Genomic DNA, 27,932 nt, shown 5'->3' with positions numbered 1-27,932 from the left:
CCCAGGCGCCCCTAATGATAAATCTTGACTGAATATAAACTATTGTCATATTTGTTTTTGAATTAAAAAAGGAGGAGTCATTATATTGTACTAGATAGATAAGGAAAAGTTTACAGATATTTATATAATTCCATACCAAAAATTTTTTTATATTTATTTTAATCTTTTTTATCATAAGTTGTTTTTTTAACTTACCATTTAATTTTTATGTTTACTTGCTAAGAGAGTCAAAATGCTTTCATACAATGGTGAAAATACTATTTAGAGTTTTAAAGAATTTTTACTTATAACTTTGAGGCAATGAGTTTGTTATAGGAAACCACATTTGGTTTGGAAATGTGTGTTTGTTCACTTAATGTTGAATCTTATGTTGTAAATGATGATTAAATCTACCCACTGATCTTGTGACAGTTAACTCAGTAAGACCTCATTTTCTTCATTCTGTAATTTCCCATATACAAATGATTTCACTTGTTAGTAAGCCCCCCAAATTTTAGTTCTTCATATCTTGCTACAGAAATATCTACTAAAAACACAATGACTAAAAATTCATTTCTAAAAAAGCAACACAAATCTCTCTTTGACAAATATACTTCATGCATTATTGAAAATACCACATTTAGCTTTACTTTTTGTAAAGTTTCCCATTATTATAAAATACCAAATCTATATTTTTGTTTCAGATGAACTTCTTTGCCAATCTCCCTATTTCTCCCACTAGTATTTACATTCTTTTAACCATCCAGACTAGTCTTCATTTTCTAATTTGCCTTTGATTCTATTCTCTCACCATAAATTGCTTTCATAATTCAGTTTTAGAGGAAAATTTCCTGAAGAATCAAAATACTTCCTAATATCTGATAAAAAGATCTGTGACTCAGTTTGTTCCTTCTCAATTTGGGTAACCTTAACTGCCAGAAAGTCTTGGAATTATGGTTAATCCTTAATTATAATAGCCATTTTATCTTAGTTTGGGTAAAATTGACAGATAAATTCTTTTCAACAAATACCTATTGAGCACATATTAAGTTAAGTATATATGTGTGTGTGTGTGTGTGTGTGTGTGTGTGTGTATATATATATATATATACACACACACATATATATGTTAAATCCGGTGTTTATTATAATTTTATTTCTATATCTGTGATTCTTAATCACAGATTCTTAATGGTTAAATTATATTTTAACAATGTTACTAGAAGTTGCTTTCATACTTCAAGAAGTAGAGAATTGCATACGAATGACATGAAAAAAAAATGCATCTGACCCATCAATGAGGTCTGTGAATTCTTTCTTTGAAATATCAATTTTTGTAAATATAATTTATTGTCAAGTTAGCTAACATACAGTGTATGCAGTGTGCTCTTCCATTCCCACCAACAGTGAAGAGGGTTTTCGTTTCTCCACATCCTCATCAACATCTGTTGTTTCCTGAATTGTTAATTTTAGCCACACTGACTGGTGTGAGGTGGTATCTCAATGTGGTTTTGATTTACATTTCTCTGATGATGAGTGCTGTTGAGCATCTTTTCATTTGTCTATTGGCCATCTGGATGTCTTCTTTGGAAAAGTGTCTATTCATGTCTTCTGCCCATTTCTTCATTGTATTATTTGCTTTTTTGGGTGTTGAGTTTGGTAAATTCTTTATAGATTTGGATACTAACCCTATATCTGATATGTCATTTGCAAATATCCTCTCTCATTCCGTTGGTTGCCTTTTAGTTTTGTTGATTGTTTCCTTTGCAGTGCAGAAGTTTTTATCTTGATGAGGTCCCAATAGTTCATTTTTGCTTTTATTTCCCTTGTCTTCAGAGACATAGTGAGAAAGAAGTTGCTGCAGCTGACGTCAAAGAGGTTGTTACCTGTTTTCTCCTCCAGGGTTTTGATGGTTTCCTGTCTCACATTTAGGTCTTTCAACCATTTTGAGTTCATCTTTTTGTATGGTGTAAGAAAGCGGTCCAGTTTCATTCTTCTGCATGTTGCTATCCATTTCTCCCAGAACCAGTTGCTAAAAAGACTGTCTTTTTTCCATTGAATATTCTTTCCTGTTTTGTCAAAGATTAGTGGCCATACATTTGTGGGTCCAATTCTGGGTTCTCTATTCTATTTCATTGGTCTATGTGTCTGTTTTTGTGCCAAAACCATTGTCTTAATTATTACAGCTTTGTAGTAGAGGCTAAAGTCCAGGATTATGATACCTCCCACTTTGTTTTTTTTTTTTTCAACATTACTTTGGCTATTCGGGGTCTTTTGCGGTTCCATACATTTTTGTTTGTTTGTTTGTTTTAGCTCTGAGAAGAATGCTGGTGCAATTTTGATTGGGATTGCGTTGAATGTGTAGATTGCTTTGGGTAGTATTGACATTTTAACAATATTTGTTCTTCTGACCCATGAGCATGGCACAAGGTGCGTGTACAGTGCAGCAGGCCTCAGTCTGGAGAAAGCACCACAACACTGGATCAAGTTAGAAACTGGTTCTTTCTCCATTTTTTCAGTTCCTTGGTCCATGGTTTTTCTCTTCTCCAAATACAATCCTACACTTCCATAGCCTCTCTTTCTCTTCCTTTTGTCTCTCCACATTAAGGTATCCCTCCCCTCTGTGCCTACATCACCCATTTTATCTCTCCCAATTCCATAATCATGCACCTATGGCCCTCCAAGTTGTCCTTGTGGGTCCCGGGAGATGTTTCTGTCACTCTGTAGCCTGGTTTCCTGGAATTACAAGTCTTCTGGCCTTGATACTGCTGTGTTGGAGGGACGAGGGAACTTCGGGACCCCTACTTCTCTGCCATGTTGACTCCTTCCCCTGAAATATCTATTGTACCCTTAAATTTCCATACTTGTATTAAGACACACTTTGCTTTATTTTGTCATCTTTTGCATACACACTCTTTTTAGGTGACATTTAACAATAAGAGAAGTCATTGTAAATTACACTGCCATACACATTGTATGTCACTTTTTAATTTTCCAATACTATGTCTACATAAATGCTGCCATGGACTGAATTGTGCCCGCCCCCCCCCCAGATTCATATGTTGAAGCCCAATCCCCCAAAGTTACTATACGTGGATATAGTTATTACTTTTAGAAGGCAATAATGGCTAAATGAAGTTATAAGGGTGAGAGTCCTACTTTAATAGGATTGGTGGCCTTATAAGAAGAGGAAGACAGAGAGAGATCCTTCTCTTTCTACCATGGAAGAAACAGCAAGAGTTGGTTCTTTATACACCATGAAGATAGCCTCACCAGAACCTCATCTTGCCGGCCTCCTGATCTCAGACTTCAGTCTCCAGAATTGTGAGAAAATAAGACTCTGTTGTTTAAACCCAATCTACAGTATTTTGTTATGGTAGCCCAAGCTGACTAATATAATGCTTATGCTATATAGTCCAACTAAGCTTTATTATAATTCTAACAATGGAAGTATTAGACATTTTCCAACCAATAATAAAAAAAATAGCATTTTGTTTCACATTTTACTAGTATTTTTTGTGGGTGATCTGCTTAAGCCACCCTTTGGTAGCTGACATAATTAGGAAGGGAAGATTTGTACACTTGTGCCCTGGACAATAGTAATATTAAATATTATAAACCATACCCTTGAATCTACCAATTCTGTTACTAACAATGGGCCAGACCATCATCCTGTTAGGTTTGGGTCCTTCCAAATGATTACTTGTTCACTGTCTCTACCAGAAATATTCATCTTAATTATACTTTTTAAAAAATGTTTTACCCTGTAAAAAATCATCAAAGCTGAAGATGTTTCACTGTTTATGAAATAAATTTTAGTTTGAAAGCCTCATACTCATGATCCTCTGTGATATGGGCCTAATATAAATTTCCCACATACAATTGCTGCTCAGTAACTACTTATTTAGCTAATTTTCCATTTTCAACATGTTCTCACTGTCTTTTGACCTGGACAATTATCACTGCTACTTTTTCCCCTCTGTTTATCCTGCGATCAACCCATTACCCAAAATACCTGCCATAATCCTCTACATCTGCTAAGAATAAATACAAAAGAAACTTTCCCAATTCCAAACCATGTTGACATTTTTCCCTATAGATCCTTTGCCTCTTCTGACTTAAACTTTTCATTCTAGCAGCGTAGCATTGGGTGTGTGAGCTTGTATTTGTAGCATTTTTTATATCTAATCATCTCATCTAGATTATAAACATCTGTAGGCCTCCATTCTCAATATCCAGTCTTCTTCATCAATCCTTCTCTGGAAACCCAGCCCCTGATAATCTACTTTGAATATTTAATACGTATTTCCTATATATTTCATTTGGCCATTAATTACATCCAATATACTATTTATTTGCTGTTTGTCATGTGTTATTATATTCTTCACATATTCTTGCTTTATTAACTATATTTTAAGTTCCTTGAGGTCACATCACTTTTTTATAATGTCTAGAGCTGAACTATGTAAACATTTGTGTATATAATGAGACACAAAATTATAGCCTGGAAGGCAAAATGCCAGAAGACAGAAGACCTGAGTTCTAGTCCTTGGTTTAGCTAACCAACCATCCATGCTGGACAGTCTTTTAGTAAATTTTTCTTGGCCTTTCTAGAATAAAGTTGTAATGCAAGAAGATTTTTAAGATCTTCAAAAATTTATTTTTTGAAATTGGTCCATAGTTTTCCTCTTCTACAGTGTCCAAATTGATACACAAAGAGGTGAAATACATATCTCTCTAAAAACAGGAGAGAAACAAAGGAGACCCCTAACAACTGAAAGCAGCCAATGGGGTATTTTAATATGGCAAAGATTACATAAAGATTCTGAATTCTTCCAGAGAATATTCTTGGTGTTACTTTGTTGATTTTTATTTTTTGGTTACCCACCTCTGTGGGTAAACATGATGTATCAGTCAGGGTTCTCCAGAGAAGCAGAGCCAAAAGGATGTATACATGATGTACACATACATGTACACACATATACTTACATACATACATACATACATACATACATACATACATATACACATGTCTATATGGAGTCCATACATATGGAAAAAGAGATTTATGTCTGTGAAAGCTTTCAAGTACAAAATCTTCAGGATTATGTCATAAGTTAGAAATCCAGAGTAGAGCTATAGTTTGACTCCAAAGGCCAAATCCCTTCTTACTCAGGGAAAGACAGTCTTTGTTCTATTAAGGCCTTCAACTGATTGGATGAGGCCCACTACATTAAGGAGGACAATCTACCGTACTCAAAGATCACCAATTTATTTTTTTTGATTTATTAAAAAAATTTTTTTAGTTTATTTATTTTGAGAGAGAGAGGGAGAGAGAGAGAGCAGGGAAGGAACAGAGAGAGAGAGAGAGAGAGAGAGAAGGAGAGAGAGAGAGAATCCCAAGCAGGGGGAAATCAAGTCCGATGCTTAACCAACTGAGCCACCCAGGTGCCCCAAAGATCACCAATTTAAATGTTAATGTCATTCAGAAAAGACCTTCACAGAAACATCCACAATAATTTTTCACCAAATCTAGTCTAGAAGCTGTGGCCTAGCCAAGTTGACACATAAAATTAACCATCACACATTGATTCTGTCCTTATGGAAATAAAGAGTAACTCAGATGGTTTGCCTTTATTTCATTCCATGAACAGTTTATCAGTCCTCTCTGTTTCCTGATCTGAAACTTGAGAGAACAGAAATCCAATGCCTTCCCTTCTGTCATTCTCAACAGGGTCACTATTCTTATTAAGAAAAAGTAGTTATGCTACAGTATATGAATCTCAAGTCAGATAATCTATTTATATATTCCAATTCCACTACCTATTCACTGTAACTTTGAAAAAGTCACTTAGTCTTATTGAATTTCACTGTCTTCAACATTAAAATGGGAAGGATAACATCACAGGTAGGTTCTGAGAACAACATGAAAATATATAGAAAATGGTATGCATAATAACATATTAACCCTAAACATTAAATAAAACCTCTCTAGGGGCCCTTGGGTGGCTCACTTGGTTGAGCATCCAACTCTTGGTTTTAGGCCCAGGTCATAATCTCATGGTTTGTGAGTTCAAGCTCCACATTGGGATCTGCCCTAGCAGTGCAGAGCCTGCTTGGGATTCTCTCTCTTTCTCTCTCTGCCTCTTCTCCACTCACACTGTCTCTCTCTCAAAATAAATAAATAAACTTTAAAAAATAAATACATAAAATCTCTCTGCCTACCCAAAAGAACTGTTTTGAAAACCACACCATTCGCTCATATGTATTCAGTCATTTAGCAAATAATACCATTGACTGAAGTATTATACTAAGCTTCTCAAAAATGAAATGCCCTATGAAATGTAGAGAATTATCAAAAGCACTGAATGGTTAATATTCTGTGTTGTTATTATCAACTCAAGTACAGCTGGGCATGAGACAGAATAACTTTTAGTAATAGTAGTAGGTCATTAAATTGGCACTACTATATATCTATAAAAGGACGGTTCCCTAGAAGCAGGGACTGAGAGGGGGATTCTTGTGTAAGTGATTTGTTACAGATGACTCCATGACTAAGGGAAACAGGTTAGGGTAGTAGGGAAGAAGATAGGTAAGCAAGGATGTAGTCTTACATGGACACTGGCTTTAGCTCACCTTCAGTCAAAGGTTAGCTTGTTGTATCCAAGAGTCAGCCATTGGCTGTGGGATGCCCTCCTGATGGTGAGGGCCATGACCTCTTAGATATGGCATTACTATTCATAAGAAGGGCAATTCTTTAGAGAAGGAAGTAGCTATGGGTTATCAGCTAACATTCTCAACAGCTAGGCTGGATGCACCTCCCAGTGAGGATGCACCTCCCAGTGAGGGGATCTGAAACTGTCAACAACATCCTCCATTACAAAAGGTCACCGATGTTCACAATAACAGAGGCACTGTAAAGGTATTAAGAGCTCTGAATTCTCAAAACAAAACAAAACAAAACAAAACCCTGACATTCACTGTAGTATATTATGGTACTCAAATTCTTTGAAAACTGGTCATTCCTTGAACTGCATGTAAATTAAGTTCCTATGAATACCATTATTTTATTATCTGGAATTTCTCTTTCTTATGAAAACATAAACTTTATTTTGTTTTGAAAACAGAGCCAGATGAAATCCTCGTTTGTTTTTTTGATTATCTGTTAGCTGCTAAGAAACATAAATGTACTCAAGGCTTAAGCAATTCTGTTTCTTAGAAACAGTAAGCAAACAATTGTTGGATTCATATTATAAAATTAGACCATATACCAAATCTATTCTAAGTAAGAAGTACATTCTAAGTAAGAAGTAAGTAAATAGAATAGTATACTTTCAATGTAAAACTGTAAATAAGTAACTTTTCTATTAGAATGATAGGTTTGCAAATGTGGGCATTTGTATATTAATGGCAGACAGTTCTAATGAAGGCACAACTACACTGAAAATTAGAGCTTTAGTTTTTCACTTTTACCTGTTTGTTCTTAAAATCAAGTCATCAATTATATTAGTAATTACATGTATTCATGGGGTTAATTCTCATATAGCCGTTTCCATTTAAAAGTAGCTGGAGAAACTACAGTATCTAATAATTGTTTTAAGAAACATACTCATTAGGGTGTTAAAATCATTAACAAATGCCAAGATATTCACTTATGTGATTTATAATGGGAAACGTTTCCCTTTTTTTGTCCTTAGTATAAACACCCTCTTCATGATTAATATTATATAATATTTATTTGCAATACATTAGAGCATTTTTAAGAAAATGCTTTTGAAGGACCCAGGAAGCTGCTATAATTAATAATAATTATAATTATTAATTAATAATAAGACAAGGGGGAAAGGACTTAGGATATGTTTTTTCTTTTTTTCTGTTTCTCTTCCTCCAGGTGAGAAAAGGAGCACCTGAAAACATATGGCTTTCCTGAAGACAATAGGCATAAAGCTGAAGTTCACAACGTCTCCAAAAAGTTCCAGGCATTGGTTCTTATTTGAATTTTTAGAGTTACCCTATAACATGTAAGACACACACATACAAAACGTTTTTGCTGTCCTCCCCAGTCAGTATCTAAATTGTTTCTGTTTTCTTAGGATTAGATTTGGTTAACTAATGGAAAAATGTGTAAGCAAGTACTGTTATAATCTACGGGTGAAGAGAACTTCAATAAAAAGTCAAATGCACAAGTCATAAGAACAATATATTGACGACCTGACCAATTTCTGTTCTATGAAAGGTGTTATAGACTAAGTTATCAGATATTTGACACACTGGAAAAAGATTTTTTTTAAATAATCAAAATTAGCAATAAGTAAACATCTAAAATACATAAGGAATTTATAAATCGTTAAGAAAAAATGAGAATCCTGACACAAAATATGGATAAAATTAGGCAATTCATTGAAAATCAAATCTGAATTAGCAAATATGTAAAGAGATGCCAATGTCTTGATTTTCAACAGATTGGTGAAAATTAGAGGTAAACCATGTGTTAATGAAACATAGGGAAATGAGACTCTTGCACGTGGCTGATGGCAGTGTACAGTGGTACAGCCACTATAGAGAACAATTTGGCCATACTTACTAGAAGTGAATATGATCCAGTAATCCATTCCAGGGATGCATCCCAGAGAAACTGGAGTCCAGATTCACAAGGGGACAGACACAAAGATGTCCATCGTAGTAGCAGATTAGAGGCAACTGGGGGTACATCACTGGAGAAATGGGTAAACAAAGCATGGTGTATACATACAGTAAAATACTATCCAGAATTTAGAAGCAATAAACTAGTGTTACATACAGCAGCATGGGTAAATCTCTAAATTAATATTTATTTAAAAATTACAAACTGAGTGAAGGCTACAGTATAATGTCATGTATATAAATTAAAAACAGATGTACATATAAAACAGTACCACATATGTTTCAAGGAAGCATATATATCCAAAGATAACTGTAGCTTTGAGCTCAAATGCAATATAATGATGCTCTATTATGAGGAGGTTGGCAAACAGAGTTAAAATGATGAATGAAAGTCTAAATAATAAAATGCGGGGGTGGGGGGGAGATGCCTTTGTGTAGACACATGGCATATGTGCTATACATTTTTCAAGTTTTTACTTAATTTAAATTCTAGTTAGTTAACATATATGGTAAAATTGGTTTCAGGTGTAGAATTTAGTGATTCATCACTTACCTACAACACCCAGTGCTCCTCACAACAAATGCCCTCTTTAATGACCCTCACCCATTTATTATTAACTTAACACCCTCCACCTGAGATTTTAAAAAAATATAAGTTATATAATGCTGTACTTGTAACTTAAGAAAAAATATTACAGGAACAAATATATATAAATACTCTCATTTACTGACTATCCCAGAACATGCCAGGCTTGCATTATTTTCTTAAGACTTAAGTAAGCCATTGCCCCTTCATCCTCAGTGATCTTTACCTATCCAATGACACCCTTCAAAATACAATTTAAGTTCTTATTCTCCATAAGGCCTTTTAAATTGTTCCATTTATGTAAATGTCTTCCTGAAACCAATCACTTTTATAAGCTGTGCCACAACACCTAAGACTTAATGATATATTGAATATATTGTCCTCTATCACTCTGTATTATGTCTTTCCCAGGGCTTCCTCTACCAGATGTTAATTGCATAAAAAGCAGAGACTTCTTTGGAGCCTCCTGTTCTGCCAAGAACAGAGATCTTTATGTGGGAGTATCTCAATAAGTATCTCAATTAATAGATTTCCAGTTAAGATTTTGGATTGTGGTGGCAAAGGATGGGTAGATGGGATCATAACTGCAGGTTGAAAAAAATTTATCCTTTTGCTGCTGAGAATTAGTTTTGCAAGTGGGGAGAATACATGTTCCTTTTGGAATTGGAGTTCCTTTTGGAACTAGAGGAGAAAGAGTAGAATAATCACTATCACACTGTGAATTGAATAGCCCTCCAGTCAATAAAAGAGATGAAGTTTGCTTTAAGTTCCTCTCTTTTCTCAGTGTTTTCTTGCTTAAAACTATACTATTTTATCCCTGAACACTAAAAGAATTTTGTTTTTACTTCAATCTACAAAATAAAACTAGTAAGAGCCAACTCAGGATGTGCTTCCTCAATCTAGAAAACTGTTCAACAGCTCCTTCTCCCCTTTAAGGGAAATATGCTTCTTTTGTTTTTGATGAAAATTATCATTTTGTTAAGGTTACTAAATGCATAAATTCCTAAAGTGCCATGGGTCATTCTTCTGGAGGCTATGGAAGGAAGAAATGCCCTACGTAATGGGAGTTGATAAACTGAGTTGGATTCTCACCGAGATTCAGAATCTCATTTACCTGTGTTCTGCAAATGATTTGAATGGCAGCCAAATGTTGTCTCAGAGAGGCAAACTGATCTTTGTGTAAGATCCAAAGGGAGGTTGGAGCTTTGAAACAAGAAGATACACATAGCTTGCTCAGCACTTTGGAAGGTGCAAAAGACATGTGGGTTCGCTCCAGGAAATGATGGTTGAAGGGAAAGTAATGCAAAGCATAAAGAAGCAGGGATACGATGTGATAAGGGTGCAATATCTATTTCGGCTACTTACTAGTTTTGTCACCTGGATGGAGTCAGTAAACATCTCTGAACCACTGCTTTCTTTTTTGTATGATAAAGAGGTGAGAAAATCTTTAATTTGTATTCATCTATGAATGTTATCATGAGCTAAAAAGATCAGTTGACAGCTAACAAAGATATGAACAGATAAGGAACATAAGAGAAGAAATTGAGTTTCATTCATTTTTGTAGTAATGAAATGGGCCTGAAACAAGGTAGGTACTTAACAAATATTTGTTGAAAGGATGAATCAGAAGAATGGAATAGATCAAGAGGAAGTAAAGTCACAAGAGAGCACCAAGACTCAAGAGACTCTCAGGCCAAGCATGTAGGAGGCAGAGGATGGAATTTAGAAAGGCAGAGAAGAAACTATCCTCTTTGCCCAGAGATCAGGACCAGGGAAAAGCTGCAGGAGCCAGGGTTGCTGTAGCATAAAAGTGCTGAGAGACCGTTATCTGTCCAGGAGATTAGCAGGCATGTGTTAGAAAATTAAGATTCAGAGTAATAATGCCTACCCAAGTATACCTTCAATAACATGTCTGAACATTTAGAATTATATTTGAGGCAACTAGAAGGTAAGGTGAGAAAGGGAAGTGATGTGTCTCATGAAATTGCCATAGGTAAAATCAGACAGACCAGAGTTTAAACCCAAGTTACCATTCACTAGTAGTACAAATAATGGCAAAAAATTAATCTGAGATATCTAGAAAACAAAGACACTAATTCTGAAAAATGAACACTATAGTATCTACTCTGAAGAACTGTTTTGAAGATGAAGTAAGTAAACATATGAAAAGGACCTAAAATATGCCTAATACGATTTAAAAAAAATTGTTATTGTTGTCATTACTATTGTATTAATGTTTTTGTTGTTACTACAGCTATTATGCCTAACAGAGTATGTATCAGCCAACTCCATCTTTGGCTTGACTTGAGATCAAGAATTTGCAATTTGTAAAGCAAATTCCTTCATTTTTGGGGGTTTTCTTCCAAGTGTGTTTCTTTCCTCCTTAGTGCTCTTTTATTTTTTTTATTTATTTATTTTTTTCTTAGTGCTCTTTTAAAAGTGCCCTCCAGGGGCGCCTGGGTGGCTCAGTTGGTTGAGAGTCCCACTTAGGCTCATGTCATGATCTCGTGGTCTGTGAGTTTGAGCCCCGCGTCGGGCTCTGTGCTGACAGCTCAGGGCCTGGAGCCTGCTTCAGATTCTGTGCCTCCCTCTCTCTCTACCCCTCCCCTGCTCATGCTCTGTCTCTCTCTGTCTCAAAAATAAACGTTAAAAAAATTTTTTTTAAAGTGCCCTCCACACACACACACACATACTTCTAGCTTTGTCTTAGCAGCACCAAGGAAAAAGGACTTATCCACTCAGGCCAAGGAGGCTAAGTGGCAGGTGGCTGTAGTCTGGCCAATTAGGCCCAGGATCTCAGATGTTAGAGGAACAGAAAAGTCAAAGCAGAACCATGGGAAGGGCATGAATGGTTGAAGTTTTCCTTTACATGACTCTGTAAGAGATGGACCATATGGCTTTTAACTATACTTGGATAACCTTCCTAATAAGAGGTGATATCCCCCCCTAGTGTTTGTTTCTAGTTTATAATCGTTGACCCTTGAAAACTACAGGTTTGAACTGCGGGAATCCACTTACACGTGGAGTTTTATTTTTATTTTTTTTATAAATACAGTACTGTAAATGTATTTTCTCTTCCTTTTGATTTTCTCAATAACATTTTCTTTTCTCTAGCTTACATTATTGTAAGAATACAATATATAATACATGTAACACACAAAATATGTGTTAATTGTGTATACTCTTGGTAGGCTTCCAGTCAACAACAGTCTATTAATTAAGTTTTGGGGGAGTCAAAAGTTATTCGTGGACTTTTGACTGTGCAGGTGTCAGCACCCTTAATCCAGTATTATTCAAGGGTTGACTGTAATACCTTTGAGCGGGGAGTAGGAGGACCATTGTTTCCTAAACGCTACTGCTTTGTAAGATACATCCTTCTAACAATAGACAAAGTTAGATATGATGTGAAAACTCGGCAACTGGACAGATAAATAAGAAAATTAATATAAGATTTGTTCAGAAATTACATTAATACTGATAACTTGCCAGTGGATATACTAGAGTTAACACACCACATGGTTTCTCACTATTAAATCAAATTTTCAAAGAAATTTAGTTCTGGTGAAATGTATTAGACTGTTAAGCAAAAGTTTTAGCTGGTTTCGAAATTACCTTCATCCCAAAAGGGTTGGACTCTGACAGAAATAGCCCTCACTCCCTAAGTCATTCCCTCATTCCGCCCTTAAACTCCCTGATTATAGTTTTGATATTACTTCATAAATTAGGAGGCCAGCAGACTATTTTAGTTAAAAGGGCCTGGGTAAGCCCAGAGTAGATGAAGATGAAGGCAGGGCTGGCTTTCCCTTCTAATTTTCCGCCCAAACTTTCATGCTGAGGAAATGATTTCCAAGTATTTAGAGCAATCTCAGTTCTACACGCCAGGCGCAAAGTATGATTTCTCTAAAAAAGGGGGAAAAAATTGCCTTAACCCCTAAATCTGTGTGTGAATTTCTAGCGTAAGGAAACACACTCAGGTAGTGTCATGTGACCAACAAGCGGAAAATGGAGAGTGCGCTGCACAGTCGAGTGTAGGACGTGTGTTTGGCTTGCTTGTTTGCTTCAAGTCCTCAGAGAGAGATAGAATAGAAGACACACCTGCATTGACCGACTGAGGGACTGGTGAAGGGCTGCCCGTGAGGTGCTGAGACATTCTAAATAGAAGGATAAGCTGTGAGGGAAACAAGTCTGCAATCAGAGGAACAAAGGCGTCATTGGGCGGCAGTACGCAACCTGAAGTGGTTTAGGCTTACCGGGAGGGAGGACGGCCGGGAAAGCTCACAGCCAGGAGGCAGCCGCGCAGGGGCTGCTAGAGGCGCGCCTCCTCATGGCGCCCCGCCCTTCAGGAGCCCCGCCCCGCCAGCGTCGGGCCAATGGGAGCCCGGGATGTTAGCGGGTGGGAGGTGCGGCCGGGTTGCTACAGCCGGAGCTGGGCGGTGGCGGCGGCGGCAGCGGCGGTGGCAGCTGCTGCGGGTGCTGCCGGAGGAATCTCGCGGAATCAGAGGTGGTGGCGCAATGGAGGGACTGGAAGGTGAGGAGGTGAAGGAATACGGGCCGGGCGGTTAGAGCGGACCCGGAGCAGCCAGGGGTGCCCAGGACAGCGGTACCGGGGAAGCGAGGGCGGGTCCGGAGTGGTGGACCCCGCCGCTCCTCCCGAGGCCCTGGCAGGCGGTAGCTCTACAGCCCCCGACACGGTGGAGCTAACGATCCTCTGGCTGCCCCGCTTCAGACGGTCTTCAGCTGGGGTTCTCCACCTCGAGCTTGATACTGCCTTTGGCATCTGCCTGCAGGTCTCTTCCTAACATCTTCTGGTCTTGCCTGATTCCTGAGTGTCCTTTTGGTAATCATAGACTCCGGACAGATTTTATTTTTCTTGCAAAGTAGATTTTTTATTATTGTCCATGGGCTCCCTACCGCTAGCCTTTCCTGGGGGGCCTCGGGGTGTATTTCCACCTCTAGGCTGTTTCCAGCCTCTAGCTTCTGACACTTTCCTTGGCCAGTTTCCCTAGGTAACCGTTTTTCTATTTGTACCGCATCTTCTGTTGGAGGGATGCCAAGAGCATCTCCCAAGGAAGAGTCACTGGCCAGCTTTAGAGCTGGGACAATAGATTAACAGAAGGATTTAAGACTTACTCATTACGATTCTGTAAGAAAGAGCCGGCATTGATTCCTTATCTTTTGAGTTTATCCTTGTGCTGTAACCATGACTCCAGATTTTGCTTTTTTCCCAATTCTTTCACTTCTCTATTATTTTTATCCATTTAATCCTGTGTAGTATAGCGTTTGCCTAAAAACAACAAAGGAAAAAAAAAAACCCAACTAACATTGGCAACAACAGTTTCAAGATTATTTTTCAAATTGTGGTTAATCCTTTCCATGAAGAAGAAGCCTGCAGAATTGAAAAATCATGTTGCCTTGATTTAGCTCTTTTCCCCCCCTCCTAGTTTACATAGATTCAGGTGGAATTAAAAATAAACAGAAGCATTGAGCCCTGTATTGTTGCATGCCAGAGAGCAAATTATTTCAGGTTATGTTATGAAAAGTAATAACTGGTAACTTTTTGCAGTTACCTAAGCTCACCAAAAAACAAGTGTAATGATGAGTATGATAGTGTTTCATGCTTTTGCTCTCATAGTAAACAGCTTGAGAATGGTAGATAAGAATTCTGATAATTTTCCATTTGTGGGCAGCTGCAGTATACTGTTGCAAATGAAGGTCTTAGTCTTTGATCATTTAATTTATTTTAGGGGGATCATTAAGCTTCCATAAGATAGGAATTGTAATGATAGCATTCCTTACTTTCAATATTTTTTTTAGAGGACTCCTGGAGGCATCTTATTTTCAAAAATTTTTTTTACATTTATTTATTTTTGAGAGAGAGAGAGAGAGAGAGAGAGAGAGCGAGCGAGAGCGGGGGAGGGGCAGAGAAAGAAGGCGGCACAGAATCTGAAGCAGGCTCCAGGCTCTGAGCTGTCGGTACAGAGCCCAATGTGGGGTTCGAACTCAAGAACTGTGAGATCATGACCTGAGCTGAAGTAGGAGGCTTAACCAACCGAGCCACCCAGGTGACCCGGCATCTTATATTTTTTAATGTATTTTGTAATATGTGTTGGTCTTATAGCATAATGGGTTCTGGAATTTTCATGAAGTTATCAAAACATACTTAAAATGCTTTAAAACAGTTTTTCTGCAGATTTTTATTATTTTATTCAACATTTGTAATTAAGGCAAAGATCTTCATCTGCTTTTTCACTTATGTATGCTAAGCACCTAAAACTGTCTGACACAGAGTAGGTACTTAATAAATATTTGTTGTTAGATTAATGACTTTGTCTATGGTGGGCATCATTCTAGGCCCTGGAGACGTAGCAAAAAATATAAAGTCAAAGCTCTGCTCTCATTAAGTCGGTATTTTAGTAAACCTTACATTTTTGCAGTACTAAGACATTACTATTGAAATCTTAATAAGAATGCTTTTAAAATATAATGAAAACCTATTATAGTACTCAATTACATGGGTGGAGAAATACATGTATTCTGATGTTAATATAGTGTGTTATGAGGGGCACGTTTTATGGGCCCAGCTTGTGATGTATCATGGTAAATAGTAACTTGCCCTTTACTTTTGTTTTTGTTTTGTTTTGAGTTTTAAACAAAATTAGTTATTATCATTAACTATAATGTGTTTAGTTCTAATGAATTAGGTTACAGTATATGAAATTGGTTTTCTGTACAGAAAAGTAATTGAATATTAGTAATTTCAAAAGTGGTTTAAACTAATACAACAAAAGCTCTGAGAAGTTTTGTTGAAGTTAGAACAGTGCCTATCTTTCTTTCCTTCTTTTTTAAAATCAGTCCCTATGAGGTCACATTTTGCAAAGATCATAAGTTTGAATCTTAAGGTTACCATTCATTAATTCATTTATCCATGTCTTCATTTAATAAACATTGATACAGTGATAAGTAAGATAAAGTTTTCCCCTTATTGGAAGTTAAAATCTAGCACTAAGTGTCTAATAAACATTATGTTGAAGTGTCCAGTAGAAAATCTTCAGGAATTTGCTCAACATCATAGTAATTGAGCAAATATTGTACTATTTGGCATTATACCCATGTATCTAGTTGAAACCAGTAACTGGACTAAGCTTGATTATAAAACCAGAAAATATATGGGCTTCTAAAAAATTCTATTGAAGATTATTGTACTCTTTTAAAAATTATTTTTATATAAAACATGTACCACTTATATTATTTTTGGTCTTCTGGGACTTTCATGTTTTCTAGTTGTTAACGGGATGAGGTATCAGTCCGAACACTGTATTTCAAAACTAAATATAAATTATTATTGCTCATGATTTTGTGTAATCTATACCTGAGCACTTCTGTGTTCTGTGTGTAGTTAGAGCAACGCCTTTAATTCCTTTTCACCTAAATCTTGTGCTCAATAGGTATACTCGAGACCAGTAGAAGTAGTTCTAGACTTGGGAGAGTTCCAATCTCTCCCAAGCTTTTCATCCTTAAAATGTAGAAATGATAAACTTTAAGCAGATTTAATCAATACAGTATTGTCATTTCTCTCATAACATCTTGATAAGTGGTTACTAACAGTTTTAACAGAGATCAGGCTGCCCATTCCTTTTGTGGGTTACTAACTTAGTAGATCTTAGTGTACTATCTTCTAAAACCTCATTAGAAGTCTAATTCTTCTTCTCTAATGTAGCCTCTGATTTAGTTAACACAAGCATTCCTGACCCATTAGAGTTTCCTTTTTGTTTTGTTTTTCCCTAGTCCAAACACATACTAGTTTACTGAACAATTCTTCATCTTTTTAAATTTATCTTGCCTTTATTTATTTATTTATTTATTTATTTATTTATTTATTTTTTGTGCTGAGTTGGAAACTAGATTATTTTAATAGCCAGTGTGTTCGAGAGGCCTGTGTTTGGATCATTGCTTTGTTTCTTTTTAGCTCTATGATTTGGTTAATTGCAACTTCAGTTTCCTCAGCTATAAAAAGTGGGGCTATTAAATACTGACCTACCTGACTATATTAAGATTAAATGATGTCACATATATAAAGCTTTCAGAGAAGTGCCTAGTACATAGGAAGCCCCCTCAGTACTTGTTTATTGGATGGGTAAACTCATAAGAAGTGTGTTAGGAGCTTAGGAGTGATTCGGTACAGGTAAAGCTGCATGCTTGGAAGGTGTTGTGGGCAGTCTCATTAGATGCCTATGGCAGCAGGATAGATAGACTGGAGAAAGAAGAAACTGGAAATACATATATGTGATGAGGATTTGAACTAAGGCACAAGTAGTAGGAATTAAAAAGGGAAGATAGGGGCACCTGGATGACTCAGTTGGTTAACTGTCTGACAGCCCAGGTCATGATCTCTCAGTTTGTGAGTTCTAGCCCCATGTTGAGCCCTGTACTGACAGTGTGGAGCCTGCTTGGGATTCTTTCTGTCCCTCTTTCTCTGCCCGCCCCCCCCCCCCCCCGCTTTCTCTCTCTTTCTCAAAATAAATAAATAAACATTTTTTTTTTAAAAAGGAGGATAGATTTAGAAGATATTTCTGAGATAGAGAGGTGAGATATGACTGGTGGATGTGAGAGGGAAAAGGAATCAAATATAAAGGTCTATCTAGCTTGAACTAAGAGATAATGTTATTATCTTTAACCAAGAAGACCAAGTGGAGTGGGAGAAGAGGTAATGAGTTTGGCTTTATAAATTTTAGTACAGTACTTGGAGGCTATCTAGTGGAAATGTCTCATGGCTACTTGGAAATGTTTACTTGGAATTTTTAGCTTAGTAGCCATGACATATAAGTGACAGCAAGTGGATGTACTCACTCAGGAAAGCTGTATGTAACAAAATGTGGAAAGAAGCTTGGGGAGGAATTGATGCTTTAGGGTTGAACAGGAAAGGAAATTGGAGTAGGAAGAAGTCTGTAAAGAGATTTAAAAATTATCAAGAAGGGAAAGTGGTAAGAAACTAATATTTATTGAGTAGTGAATGTGTGCCAGAAAAAGCCTATAGCACCAGAAATTCCTGGAGGTCTTAGTACTAACCAGGTCAAACCCTACTTAGCTTCTGAGATCTGAAAAACTTGGGCATAGGAGGGAGAAATATCATTTAAGCCAAGAGAGAAAGGACTTTAAAGGTAGAAGGGATTGATCAACAGTGCTTCATGGTATAGAAAGATTCAGTAGAATGAGGACTGAAGAGAGGGCTTTGGATTTGACAATTGTTGTTGTTGTTGTTGTTGTTATTATTATTATTATTATTATTTTAAACTAGACTCCATGTTCAACATGCAGCTTGAACTCATGATGCTGAGATCATGAAATCATGAGTCGTATGCTCTACCACTTAAGCCAGCCAGATGCCTCTGGATGTGGCAGTTAGATTCATGGGTGGTTTAATTCCTTGTTTATTTCTTTTTATTTTTTTAAGTTTATTTATTTATTTTGAAAGAGAGAGAAAGTACAAGTGACGGAGGCCAGAGAAAGACAACGTGGAGCCCGATGTGGGGCTCAGACTCACAAACCGTACAATCCTGACCTGAGCCAAGACCAGCAGTAGGTCGCTTAACCTACTGAGCCATTCAGGCGCCCCTAGTTCCCTGTGTCTTCAAGTCAGTACTCTAAAATCTCCTCATTAAAGAAGCTCTCCCTGATCCTGCCCACTTTCAAACACACATAGCACTGTGACTGTCTTCTCTCTCCTTACTCTGCTGTTTTTCTACATTGTGCTTATCACCACCTGACATTTTATATATTTCATTGCTTTTATTTTTTTCCCTGTTAGAAGACTAGAAGCTCTGTAAGTTCATCTGTGTTTGCTTACCTCATAGAACAGTTCCTGTGTCATGCTAGGTGCTCAACAAATACTTGTGGATCAACAAATTGATCTATTTTAATATAGTCTTTAGGCCTGATAAAATTTGCCTGCAATTCAGATAGGGAGAGAAAGGGAAGTAGAGAGGAGCTAGTCAGTAAATGTAAGCCAGTGTTCCAAAAAAAATGTGCTACTCAGGACATTGGTCCTAAAATATCTCCTTGATGAGAAAGGATTTCCGTTGAGGAAATAATAATATACTAATCTCTTTTTTAAGACTGAGGAAGTTCTGCCCTAAGAATACCCATTTATTCAATGTGGCATTTTCCAAACATGTGACCCTGGAGCAAGGGATTTGAGGGTGATTGGTCAAAATGGAAATGACTAGTCAGGTTCAGACTGAGTAGGAAGGGAAGTGCAACCAGAGATGGGTTATCAAGAAAATTCAAATCACTCTGAGATCAAGAAAGTGCTTTAGAGAGAGGTAGAAGGTAGAAATGTGTGGTTAGAGAAGGTGCTTGGGCATTTAAGAGTCAAATGTGGACCTTTACTAAATTGTTTCAACAGTGGTTGTTTTTGCTGAACTGGAGGGATGGACTAAAGAGGAGTGGAGGGTGAGTGAGTAGGTTAAGTGTGAATGTTGAAATGTTGAAATCTAGGATGGGCTCAACGGGAAAAATCTTGGAGATACTAGAGATTATTGACCTGGAAGTAATTAAATTTTGAAAAGAATTGTTGGAAGAAGGTGGTGTGTAACGGATGCCATGTGCTGCAAAAGGAAGGTTTTATTTTAAAGATTGCATTCAGATGAACAGTGACCAGAGGTGAGGAAATAGACATGCTACACAGAGGCCAGAACTGTTCTGAATTTCAAGACTTCTTTTCTTTTGAAAATATTCTTTCCTATTTCTTAAATATGTACATTTTAGAATGTCATAACTGTCTTATGTAACAATATATTATTTCACATCTCTATATATCTATATATTTATCATATAATATATAATATGTATATCATACTTATACATATATATCACATCTTTATATGATATATATATGTGTCTGTAGTTACATATATATATATGTGTGTGTGTGTATATATATATATATATATACACACACACATATATATATATATGTAACAGCATTATATGAAGATACAGTTTCAAGCTTTATGGTGCACGTTTGAAATTGCTAAATATGGTAATGCATAACAGAATCAACATTGTGTTTGTGATAACTTTTATAAGAGGTTACCTTCTTGAGAGTTTTAGAATATTAAAGTACTTTATTTACTTGCTTTTGTCCTTAGTTTGAATGCTTCTTTCAACAGTGCTTGCTCTCTGCTACAATAGTCAACCCTCTGCATATCATCTCTACTATATTTTTATAAGCCTCACAATTTGCTAGCTTTTGCCACTCAGGACAGATTAGTGGAGTTTGCCCGCATGCGCTGCAGAGTCGTATTTTTTTATTTCATTGATTGTGAAGCATTTTTATATATACCATCTTAGATGATCCCTTAAATTATAAGGTAGATTGAACAGATAATATCCTCATTTAACAACTTTTAAACTGAAGCTATTTATATGATTAGTCATACATTTTCTTCTTGAAGACATTTCCAACAAGGAGAGAGACATCATGTTCTTTGCAACCTTGTAGATTCTCAGTTCTGTATGTAGACAAATGGAAGTGATTTTCTCAACATTCTGCATGCTACCTGAAGCATTCATTCCACCATCTGCAGTGGTCAGTTGGTTTAATCATCCTTACATACAACCATTTTTTTTTTTTTAATTTAATACTGGTAAGAGAGATATGTTATCATCCATGTACTTTTCTTCCTAATGTGGTCTTAAGATAGATTTTATTAGATGAATATAGTATATTTATTATGATATATTAGAGATAGAAGGGGCCGTGTAGGCCATTTAACCTAACTTTCTCATTTTATACGAGAGGAAGCTTAATCTTAGGTGCCCAGGGAGTCACAGTTCTATGTGATAGAGCTGGGACCAGTACTTTTTCTGCTAAGCTGTCATATCTTTTAATGAATACCGTTACAACAAAATTTGGCTTTGTGACTGAATCTAAGCTGCTTATCATGACTTGCTAGTAGCAGGCGGTGTTGACACTAACATACATACATGTGTTATATTTTGTGAATTATAGGGCAATCCTCCATGACCAGCTAATATAAGAGGGAAGAAATTATAACTTTACATTTTTATTTATTTTGAATGAAGTAATGACTTATTTTTTTTTCTTCAGGATAATTGTTTTTAAATCCTTTCTCTTTAATGCGGTTTCCTCTTTTTTATACCTTTTAGAGATAAAGATTTTTCCTTTAAAGACAATTTGAACATATTTGATAACTTGTAATTAATCCCAGGAGTTGGATTTTATTATATGTTAGTATTGTAGTTGCTATTACATTAAAAAATGGGAGATGATTTGGTTCTTAGATATAGTGAAGAAGTAAATCATGTAGACTGTTAGCTTTATAGAACAGTGATTTTGTTATTTCATGCTGTGTCACTATGGCTTGATATGTGCTTGGCAAGTTGTGAGTGCTCACACAGGCACTCACATTATTTCCATGGGTTGAATTTATTTTTCTCAATAGTTAATTTTTATAAAATTTTGCTTTGTCATCTATTTAACAAGGAGATACTGAAATATACTTTTAAGCAAATAAAATATGTGCTTCTTTTTAACATTTTGTATTAATGAATTTTTAAATCATTGCATAGAATTTAAGAGTATATGAAAACTATAAATAAGCAGCTTAATAGATTATGCATCATGTGATATCACTTTGACCATCATTATGAAGACATGCTTATCTTAATGTATGTAATGGATTCTATCTAGCAACTGCCTCAACTTTTTAGATAGTGGAATTAAGTCCCTATAAATGAGGTTGCTCTCCCTAAATAACCTAACATGTGGTATTGGAGAAGGACAAATCATGCAAATCTTAGCTTTGCCTTTGTAGTGCCCACTGCTTAACTGCCACCATAGAGACATTGCCTCCATCTGAGATGACAAATAATCACTGTCTACAATTAAAATAAGGTAGTGGAGTGTTAAGAGAATGAGAGAACACAGCAGTTTTTCTGGTACTGTTTGATTGTATTCTCAAAAATTTCTCTTTTGATTCTTCTATTAGTTTTCTGTGAACTCACTAAATGTTTTGGAATAAATTATATGAAGTCCTAATTGTACTTTTTTCATGAACTTATTTAGGTTACTTCTAAAACAAAGTGGCTTCTATTTGTCTTTCATGTGATAAAACAATCAGTAAAATATTCAGCAGAAAATATGCTTAAGATACAGGTTCAAGTATCATTTTTACAAAATTACAGATATGGAAATAAATTTAGGTTTGATGATTGGCTAGAAAATAAAATGACAAATTGACTCAGCTATGTAGAATTCCAAAGAATGTAGTTGTTTTTTTTTAAATCAACTTAGTAACAAAATGTGTTGTATGAAAATGCGTGATAGATGTATTAAGTTTTGATTGAGTAAAAGTCTCAGCTACTTGTTCCTTATTTAATGAATTGTCAGAATATCTCAATTGTAGTATCTCCATTGAGTCCTAATATAATATTGTATGTATAAAATAATGAACAATTCATATAATGAGGGCAGCATAGTAACTAGATGATTTTTTCTTTAAAGCATTATACTTCCTGTTGTCCGGTGTTAAACAGAACAAGATTCTTTTTATCTTAGACTCCTTAGATCGTCTCAGGAAGCCACCTCACTGATCACCAATGTTATATCTTAATGCTTTGAGGATTAATAATACGTATTATTAACCTTAAGGTAAACTTTTTTTTAAGGTTTGTTTACTTATTTTGAGAGAGACAGAGAGTACGAGCAGAGGAGGGGCAGAGAGAGAGGGAGAATCCCAAGCCGGCTTTGTGCGGTCAGCATACAGAACTCGAACTCACAAAACCCTGAGATCATGACCTGAGCCAAAATCAAGAATCAGACACTTAACCAGCTGAGCCACCCAGGCACCCCAAGATAAACTTGGTTTTTAACGTTTGGTAATTTACAGGAGAGATAGCCTATAAATTCAGAGAATATAACAAATTGGTTTGGTTAAAATTAAAGAAAACTACATATTTCCAGCAATATGTATTTGGTTATCCTTAAATCATGACTTCAGTATTTGGCATGGCCTTTTTGACCACTGATAACTTGTGGTTATCTTGTGCCCATTTTAATCAATAATATTGTTTATTCCAAAATGAAACAAGTCATTTTCCACAAGAATTCACAACTTGCATATGAAACCAAGGGAAGACATTGAAATTTGAAACTTTCACAATTTGAGCAAAGAATTTACTGATTGAATTCTTTTCTAAGGGCGCCTAGATGGCTACTCAGTCAGTTAAGTGTCTGACTTTAGCTCAGGTCATGATCTCACAGTTCATGGGTTCGAGCCCCGCATGGAGCTCTGTGCTGACAGCTCAGAGCCTGGAGCCTGTTTCTGATTCTGTTTCTCTCTTTCTCTCTCTCTGCCTCTCCTCCACTCGTACTGTATCTCTCTCTCAAAAATAAACATTAAAAAAAATTCGTTTCTGTTTCAGAAAATGGAAGTGTCCAAGTTGGAGAATTGTTACCATGCAAGATTTGTGGAAGAACATTCTTTCCAGTGGCATTAGTGAGTACCTTTTTCCTTTGGGTTTTGGCAGATCTGTAATTGTTTGATACTTCAGGACAGCCATTACAGAAAGAACCTCTGTGGAATAATTAAAAGATATACTGGCCAGTGTTCTTTGTTAAAGATATCAGTTTCATCTAGGTCTTTCTTCCAGAATGTTCTCTCTTTTTTAGAGTTTGGTCTTCAGAACTACTGTGTTAAAGTGTTCCTCTCTGGGAATATTAGCAAAACTAAACAAAAACTCTGAGAAATGCATAATAATGTATTTAAAGACAGAATGATATGATGTCTGGGATTTGCTTTAAAGTACTTAAGGAAAAAAAGCTAGTATAGGTGACAAGATTGCTGAATTGTTGGTAATTGTTGATGAGGAAATAGGAGTTCATGACACTGTTCTCTTAATTTTTAAATATATTTGAAATATTCTGAAGAAAAATTGTTTTCAATTAAAAGTATACCTAAAATATATTATGCATTCTTTAGATACTTTTAGATATTTGATGTACACAAACATAAGCACTTTTAATTGATTTTAATATAAAAATAGCCAACTAGAGAATAAGGGAAAAAATGCCTATGTACTAATAAAATACTTGATTTTTACTTTTAAATATAAATATACATTTATTAATATTTTGATGTACAATAAAGAGTTTTCTTTGAATATGGATCTGCAGGCTAGAGTTCTGCCACAATCCAGAATGTCTATTACTATTTCCAGTTTGTTTCTTTAAAGCAAAGTGAGGATTTAATGATCTAAAATGTCCATCAGACTATGGACTTCTTATAAATAATAATTTTTTTTTCCTTTGTCCTTTAAAAACATCTAGCCCACACTTAGTGATTTATTTTCTTGTTTCTATTATCAATTCACTGTTTTTCAAACTATTTTCAAAGCATTCAGCTCAGTTTACATAGGAAAAAAGTTGCCCTTTTTGCCCTCATTTATTTATTTAATTAAATAATGTGATCACTATTTGGGAATAAGCGCTACATAGTTTTGACACATACAACTCAATGTGAGAATAGACATCTATTAGGAAGTTTCCTGTTAGCCACACTTTTAGTTTTTTTCATATTTAAGAGATTTTTATTCTAATAGCTATAATTACAGTGCTTGTTGAAAATGAAAACTGAAAACACGTATACAGAACAATTGATTTCTGATTGTGTATTGAAAATATAAGAGGCTCCATGATACCAAACCAACCAGTTCTGAGGTTTCCTCTTTTCTCAGATAAAGTTCAACAGTTCTAGCTTGTTCAGTGTTTATCAAAATACAGAAGTAAAAAAAAGTGCATGTAGTGCACTGATGGCATTTGTTAACGTGTTTTATTTAGGGGAGGGGAAATGATTATTTATCCATTAGGTTAACTGGAATCAGTTATGAGAGCTTCCATTGAAATGAATGCATGAAAGATTAAATGAATGAGCTGCCAGCTGTATTTTTTAAAAAAAACAAAACTATAGAAGTGGAAGGCTAGACAGCTCAAGAAAAATCCTTGGTAAAGAAAGGCAGAGAACTTGATTTCCAAAAGGGAAGAAATAGATGATTGTGAAGGAAATCGGACCACTGTGTTCTATCATTTTGTGTTAACTTTACATTAACATACTACTGTTATGTTAATAATTTTAGTAGCCCAGACTACTACTATTCTGTTAATTTTTTGTGATCCTCACGCTAATCCAGTCTCTGTTTACATTCTTTTTCTAGTATCTATTTTCATGTATTTAGTGATGAAGGGAAATTTTTTTTTCACTCAATAGCTTCAATTTGGTTACATTACCTTATTCTCAGCAGTATAAAAACTAGAATATTCAATAACTTAATAAAATTTTGGAAGAGTATTTTTCTATACTCTCTTGTTGTATGTAGTAATTGTACTTTCTTGAGAAAGATAACTTACAGCATGCATCATATATACTTTTTAACAATTTTAGTCAAAGCAAAATATGTCTTATTTATGTTTTATTTATTTATCTAATTTATGTTTTATTTTTATTTCATCTTCCAGTTTTTAAATTGGTCTCAAATGGCAATTTAAAGTTTTTTAGAATTCCCTTCTATAGAAAAGAAAATGATACATTGCATTTATTCATCTTGACAGAAAAAACATGGACCTATTTGCCAGAAAACTGCCACTAAAAAACGGAAGACTTTTGATTCAAGCAGACAAAGAGCTGAAGGAACTGATATTCCAACAGTAAAGCCTCTTAAACCTAGGGTAATTACATAGCTTTTTGAATAGTATGGACTTTCCTGCTATATATATTGAAAAATAATTGTAATTATCTGTTGTGCTAAGATTGAAAATTAAGGAGAATTGTTTCATGTTTTCAGTTTATAAATGATCAGAAAATTGTTTATTTTAAACTTCTGCAAAGAAGAAACCAACTACTGTCTAAAAACCTATTACACTGAGGTTTTTGTAGCATTGGAAAGCCAATTGCTTAGTTGTAGGCTGGAAATAATTTAAAAGTTTTCACATATTCTTTTTAAGTCATTGTTAATTACTTCAAACATAACTTAGGTACTGTGTATAAGTTTAAGTGTCATATCAGTAGTATAATCCAAAGTAAAGCTATAATTTATAGATACCTTAGTATAATAGAGACTGATTATTTTGATTGTCAGTAATTGTGATCTTATGCTTTCTGGGGAAGTTTGATCAGTTACTCATCTGTCCATGTATAGCCATTGTCAGCTTGTTTTCTTTGAAAGCAGTGAATCTCCTTTCATAATCTCTCCTTAATGCTACCTGTGATGTGTTATATTGCTAACAATAAATCACATACATACTTTGTTGGGCATAGTTTTAAATAGTTCAGTGAAATAGTAAAAATTTGAGTACCTCATTGTATGGGTTCTACTTCAGTAATAATGACTTCTCCTTGTGCTACAGGAAAACATTTCCCAGTGGGGCAATTAATCTTACAATAGAATTATTTGACAATAGAAAAATCTAATGTCCATCTTTGTTTTTCAGTCTGTGACTGTTTAAGTCAAGAATAGTGAAATTTGAATAATGTACACAAACCATTATTTGAAATTTTTCTTAGTATGTCTTCCAGATATATGATTATATTGGCTTTAATTAGCTAAGATAGTTAAACTATCTATTGTTTATTGAAAGTTTTGGAGGCAATGTAATATAGTGGGTATAAAAATGAAAGCTGGCTCAAGAGCAGCCTGCCTGGATTTAACCCTTACTCTGTTACTTACCATATTGTGTTGGACAGGTTACTTAATCTATACTTTTCTTTATCTGTGAAGTGATTGTAATGGTAGTATCTATCTTGTGGGGTTCTTATGAGGATTACATTGAGTTTACCCATGATGATGTCTCAATAAATGTTAGCTATCCTATTTCTTTTTAAAGGAGAAGGGTTCTAATAGTGAAAAATTAAGCCTCAGATAAAAGCAAGGTAAAAACCATTGCTTTACATTAAGTAGTTTAATTTCTTGGTACTCAAAATTGTGGTTTATAGAACAATAATGTCAGCACTATTTGGGAACATGTTAGAAATGCAGAATCTCAGGTCCCACCCAGACATACTGAATTAGAATCTGCATTTTAACAAAATCCTTGGGGAGACGTATTCATGTTAAAGTTTGAAAATCAGTATATTAAGATTTTTTTTTCCCTTGATGTTTTCATAATTCTTTCCTTGTCTGTGTATTTTGTGAATTTGACTTTGATATGCCTTGGTGATGGTGGGTTTTGTTGAACCTAATGGTAGTTCTCTGTGATTCTTGGATTTTGATGTCTGTGTCCTTCCCCAGATTAGGAAAATATTCTGCTATAATTTGCTCATATAAACCTTCTGCCCCTTTTTCTCTCTTCATCTTCTGGGAGTCCTATGATTTGGATGTTATTCCTTTTTAATAAGTCACTGAGTTCTCTAAGTCTTGTATCATGATCTTTTACCTTTGCTTCCCTCTTTTTCCCTGCTTTCTTATTTTCCATAATTTTATCTTTTATATCGCTGATTTGCAGCTCTGCTTCATCCATCCTTGATGTTGTGGCATCCATTAGAGATTGCTTCTCGGTTATAGCATTTTTAATTTAGTCCTGAGTAAACTTTATTCTCTTATCTCTGCAGAAAGGGATTCTATGCTTTTTGCAACTGCAGCTATTATTATTATTATATATTATATATTATAATTATTATTATATAATAATTAATATATATAATAATATATA

General features: G+C 35.3%; 1 protein-coding gene across 3 annotated transcripts in view; it reads left to right on the top strand.

The window, feature by feature from the left end:
- Positions 1-13,583: 13,583 nt before the first annotated feature.
- ZC2HC1A (zinc finger C2HC-type containing 1A) overlaps positions 13,584-27,932 on the top strand; it is a 61,186-nt gene continuing 46,837 nt past the window's right edge. For 2 of the 3 annotated variants that reach the window (XR_008292765.1, XR_008292764.1), the window contains exons 1-3: positions 13,585-13,736; positions 23,654-23,727; positions 25,836-25,952. Coding sequence is in view for 1 of the 3 variants with exons in the window: in XM_027064340.2 (XP_026920141.2) it covers positions 13,592-13,736; positions 23,654-23,727; positions 25,836-25,952 (336 nt within the window). In the remaining 2 variants the exon portion in view is untranslated. Of the gene's footprint in view, positions 13,737-23,653; positions 23,728-25,835; positions 25,953-27,932 lie in introns of all 3 variants that reach the window. The other variant, XM_027064340.2, reaches the window with a different exon arrangement.

This window comes from Acinonyx jubatus, chromosome F2 (genome assembly GCF_027475565.1).
Source record: "Acinonyx jubatus isolate Ajub_Pintada_27869175 chromosome F2, VMU_Ajub_asm_v1.0, whole genome shotgun sequence".
Lineage (NCBI taxonomy): Eukaryota > Metazoa > Chordata > Mammalia > Carnivora > Felidae > Acinonyx > Acinonyx jubatus.
The sequence above is the reverse complement of the archived record's forward strand: the minus strand, read 5'-3'. Positions and strand labels throughout refer to the sequence as shown.